The 4439-nt window shown below is 38.3% G+C and overlaps 2 protein-coding genes across 3 annotated transcripts; both read left to right on the top strand.

Moving 5' to 3' along the window:
* SIFa (SIFamide) lies at positions 1-1182 on the top strand. 2 transcript variants are annotated; one of them, XM_011311917.1, is made up of 3 exons: positions 1-46; positions 478-628; positions 772-1182. In XM_011311917.1, the coding sequence occupies exons 2-3, from the start codon at positions 499-501 to the stop codon at positions 861-863; spliced, it is 222 nt and encodes a 73-aa protein (XP_011310219.1). In that variant the 5' UTR covers positions 1-46; positions 478-498; the 3' UTR covers positions 864-1182. The 2 variants fall into 2 exon arrangements, with proteins under 2 accessions (XP_011310219.1, XP_011310220.1); XM_011311918.1 differs by lacking the exon at positions 1-46 and adding an exon at positions 308-395.
* A 975-nt stretch (positions 1183-2157) lies between these two features.
* ETH (Ecdysis triggering hormone) lies at positions 2158-3280 on the top strand. Its single transcript, XM_011311916.1, has 5 exons — positions 2158-2223; positions 2285-2475; positions 2609-2684; positions 2755-2869; positions 3104-3280. Exons 1-5 carry the CDS (start codon positions 2160-2162, stop codon positions 3156-3158), a joined length of 501 nt encoding a protein of 166 aa, XP_011310218.1. The 5' UTR covers positions 2158-2159; the 3' UTR covers positions 3159-3280.
* The last annotated feature ends 1159 nt before the right edge of the window (positions 3281-4439 follow it).

Raw genomic sequence — 4439 nt, 5'->3', positions numbered from 1 at the left:
CTCTCGCATCTTGGAGAAATCTTCCAGCATTCAATCCGAACAAAAGGTACGAACAAGTGATACCCTGATAATAATTTTGTCTTATTACAATATCCACAAGTCTCCAGACTTGCTCCAGAAAAATCTTCCAATCAAATTTTTTATTTATAAAAAACGAGATACCCTTGAGGATAAAAATAATATTTCTACATTTGAATCACTGCCTGCTTCTGACGCTGAGTTATACTCTCAATTATTATCCGAGCGGACGTAAGTAATAGTCCAATAGTTGTAGTGGACATGTCCATTTGTCATGAAATCATGGAATCGTATAAAAGGAGGCAGTTTTTGGTGGACGGTATCACTGCTCAGTGAACCATCCAGCAGAAATATAGATTGTCATCGAAATAATTGAAGTAATAATTATCACAATTAGATTAATTACTGTTGAGGTCAGAATTCGGTTGACTAATATTTGTTGTCTTCATCGTTTCAAAGTAATCAACCCTCGAGTGAAAAATGGTGTCTGCACGATTTGTTTCTGCAATTCTTCTTATCGTTATCATCGCCACCTTGAGTGTCGATGCTGCTTACAGAAAACCTCCCTTCAATGGAAGTATTTTCGGCAAGCGATCCAGCACTGGAACGGGTGAGCAATAAATAAATAAATAAATTAATCAATTGACATGGAAAATTTCAAGAAATTCAAGGAAATCGGAATGGAGTCATTCCACTCGTCAGGATAATTGAGAACCACTTGATTATCATGTTTTATCTTGTGATTAAATTCAGATTACGAAGTAATCAACCGAGCTCTCAGCAACATGTGCGAACTGGCCAGTGAAACCTGCAATGCCTGGATGATGCACCAGGACTCCAACTAAAGATGACTTATCGACTTCTCTCCCGAATTCACCGATGATGCAACAATTATCATAAAGTTCCTACGTTACCGAATCTCGATAATAATTCAAGGGAATCCCCTCGATTTCATTCTTCGAGACTTTGATAATTTTTCTACGATTGTTGTCATGATTCCGCTGATCGTTGGTAAAAGATAATCCTGTGAGCAATTAAATGTTAATCCATGGAGCTGCATTCAAGCATATGTGTGTATTATATTATTATAACGTAGATATTTTGCGTTGGCTTTAGATTCAGAGACGAAATGCTAATTATGTAGAAATGGAATTTTAATAAAATCTCAACAATTGAATTGGTATTATTTTTTTTCAATGGATTAAATTAATTTCAATTAATTGATTTAAAAATCAATTAGAAGAGGCATCGAGGAGAAGTCAGAAAGAATTGATGATAATTACTCGATGCAAGTCTTTCTCCGGAGATCACCCTCATACGGACTTCGATGAATCGATATGGTGAACACGTAGCTCGTCTACCGGCATAAGGATATTGACCTGTATTCATTAAATTGCGAGAGTAAATGAATCAAATACGCACACGACGAGAATAAAAATGAGAATGAAACACATGCACCCGTACAATGAGGCCTGAACATTTTCGGATCTCATGAGAAAAATAATTAATCAGGACCGGATTCGTTATAAAAGCGAAATCGAATCATGCGGAGGCATAAGTGGAACCACAGGCGCCAGGTAAATTTCATTCCGCATCAAAAACTCGACACAGATTAATTCCCACAATTATTTGCAATTCCGGAACGATTGGTTAATTTTTTGTGACAATTATTCTGACTCGTCTAGAATTTTTTAAAGAGTTTTATGGAACATTTTATTGATTTGCATGATAAAATTTCTATGGATTTACACGTGGGATGGTCCATTGTTATCGAATCGATGACCTCTCCTCACGATATCTTCGTTTGTATTTCTAGAAATTTTTATGTGAAGAAATAAACAAATAAATCGGATCGTGAGTGCACCTCCGAGAAATATAGAACTTTATTTGTACAAATCTACTTATGATAGTTGTTGAATCACGTGGGATCTCAGTAAACACTTTCATTCGATATGCGCTGTTCCCCGAAAAATTGGATAAGATGAAAAGACATATTATAAAATAAATGCCAGTTGCCTACAATCGTTCGACTGAATCGGATCATTCATCGCGTGAATTTGCCAAACGCTTTCCATAAACAACAGTCAAAGATTTTTCAATAGCCGAGCTCAACGATTCCTTCGAAATCTTTTGCAGAAATCATGAGCCAAACCCAGTCAAACATAAAAATGACAGCGCACTTCATGTTCGGCCAGATGTTTCTCGGTGAGCGACAATTATTATTCCAAAATAAAATCTAATTAATGAAGTTTTTATCGTTCGTAAGGCACTTGCATGATTATTGTTGTGCTGTCATGTGGAGTCATCACCGTGGAAGCCGACGATGAAGTTCCCGCGTTCTTCCTCAAAATCGCGAAGAACGTACCTAGAATCGGAAGGAGCGACAAGTACCACGAGTACTTTTTGAAGCAAGCGAAGAATGTACCGAGAATGGGGAAACGAGAGGATTACGATCAAGTGAGTATGAGTATTTGTACAACTTCAATTGTGAATTCAGTTTTTTTTTATGAATATTCGAAGAATCCGTCATCTGCGCTATTCCAAATTTTTTTATAATGAAATATCAAAATTTTTTATAAATCTGTTTAAGATGGTGGAATCCTTTTACGACCGAGAGCCGTTCGCCCAACGTCAGAGGCGAATGGTCAATCATGCGAGTACTTCAGGTACGAATCATGCAAGTACGACAGGTAATGAAATTTCAATTGATGTGGCAATTTAATTTTTTTTTCAAAGGTTTAGATTCCTCAGCATGGGGACACTTTCCTCTAGCCATCGAAGGGCCCCCGGAGCTCTGGCGTGCATTAGCTTCATACGCTAATGATCGATACGGAACATCGGGTGTGAATGAGTGAGTTACGATTATAATTACCGATCATCAAAGTCACCAGATAGCCATGAGATAGCCATGAATGCAGGAGCAAACATTTGCGTATCTTAGAATAAATATTAATTTTTAATTAATTGATTTAAAGCACTCAATACAGACTTCTAATATTTTATCGAGTATGGAGCAACTTGTATGAGTCTTACATCTCCAGTGAATCGCAATGAACTATTTAATGTCCCATTTTTTTTCCCAAAGAATCAACAATGACGTCTGGTCGAGAGATAAACGATCAACTCCAGCGTCTCCGTAAATCCAAGTCGGAAAATTTCTCACCAATTCGATAGAATCCGCAAGCTTAAGGTGATGGGAATCCACAAATTCGCAATCTCATAAAAATCAATAAACTCAGCCTGGAAAATACCTAATAAATTGTCAAATGAATAAAAAAAAATGGTAAAAATATGTAACTGGGAATTTTCATTCGTGTTGACTTACAAACGAGCTCTCCTTAATCTCCGGTGAATTCGTGATCGGCGAGGTGAGTTAACGAGATCGGAATCGATCATGAGGTGCTTATATCGCAGCCCGCGTGGATCAAATCGATCCTCGATGATAGTCGAATTGCTCGATGATCATAAGAGGAAGTTGAGGGGAAAAAATCACTGAAGGTGGAGTGCACCGAGGGGAGGACAAGAGCAATTGGCGTTATTGCGGCTCCTGGGGCTCTGTACTTATCTCGAGTGCGGCGCGTGATCGAATTGAAAATTTTACCTTCCTAGGTGTGAAACTCCAAGGCGGTTCGCACGGAAATATTTTTTCTTTTGCACTTTTTTTTTTTAATAGAAGAAGGCTGCACCCTCGGGTCGTCACGGCTTCAAGACCATAAGTGCACCGCGATTTTTATGCAATTCGCGTGAATTGCACTTGAGGAACAGAGACAGACTGCATCGCAATGGGGAAAACGGTTATGATAATGAGTGGGCAGTACCAGGGGCTCTCGCGTATGCAGAAAAATTTTTTTTATTTGAATTATGAGGAATTTCAGGTATGAATATTTGAATTCTTGGGTTTCTCCTCGAGTTTCATCGAGTTCGGTACAGAGGTCATGAACTCCTCTTGGAATATAATAATAGAAATACCCAAAGAGGATTGACTAAAGAAGAGGCTCAGTTCTGGGGGTTTGAGTGACCCCACAGGTATTGTAGTACGTTACCCCAAGAGAAAGATGGCGCCAGAAGCGATGTTGGAGTGTCTGCCGGCCAGCCGATTCGATAACTGCCTCAACTGTAGTCCCGCTGTCAGAGAGACCAGTCGACGGTGTCTATGTTATTTTCTGCATTATAATATTAAAAAAAAATAATTTCATGGGAGTATGAAAATCGAGGAGGTCCTCGATGAAATTGAAAAAATCGAAATTTTCAAAAAAGTATCAGGGAAATATGAGAATCGAGGAGGTATTCACTGAAATTTGAAAATTCAAAATTTTCAAAAAAGGGTCAGGGGAGCATGAGAATCGAGGAGGTATTCACTGAAATTGAAAAATTCAAAATTTCTAAAAAAGTATCAGGGGAGCATGAGAATCGAGGAGGTA

Source organism: Fopius arisanus, unplaced genomic scaffold, assembly GCF_000806365.1.
Source record: "Fopius arisanus strain USDA-PBARC FA_bdor unplaced genomic scaffold, ASM80636v1 scaffold00094, whole genome shotgun sequence".
NCBI lineage: Eukaryota > Metazoa > Arthropoda > Insecta > Hymenoptera > Braconidae > Fopius > Fopius arisanus.
The sequence above is the reverse complement of the archived record's forward strand: the minus strand, read 5'-3'. Positions and strand labels throughout refer to the sequence as shown.

Coding starts and splice junctions, on each gene's coding strand:
- SIFa (XM_011311917.1), top strand. CDS start 499: ATGGTGTCTGCACGATTTGTTTCTGCAATTCTTCTTATCGTTATCATC. Junction 629..771: donor GCGATCCAGCACTGGAACGG/GTGAGCAATAAA, acceptor GATTAAATTCAG/ATTACGAAGTAATCAACCGA.
- ETH (XM_011311916.1), top strand. CDS start 2,160: ATGAGCCAAACCCAGTCAAACATAAAAATGACAGCGCACTTCATGTTC. Junction 2,224..2,284: donor GTTCGGCCAGATGTTTCTCG/GTGAGCGACAAT, acceptor ATCGTTCGTAAG/GCACTTGCATGATTATTGTT. Junction 2,685..2,754: donor CAATCATGCGAGTACTTCAG/GTACGAATCATG, acceptor TTTTTTTCAAAG/GTTTAGATTCCTCAGCATGG.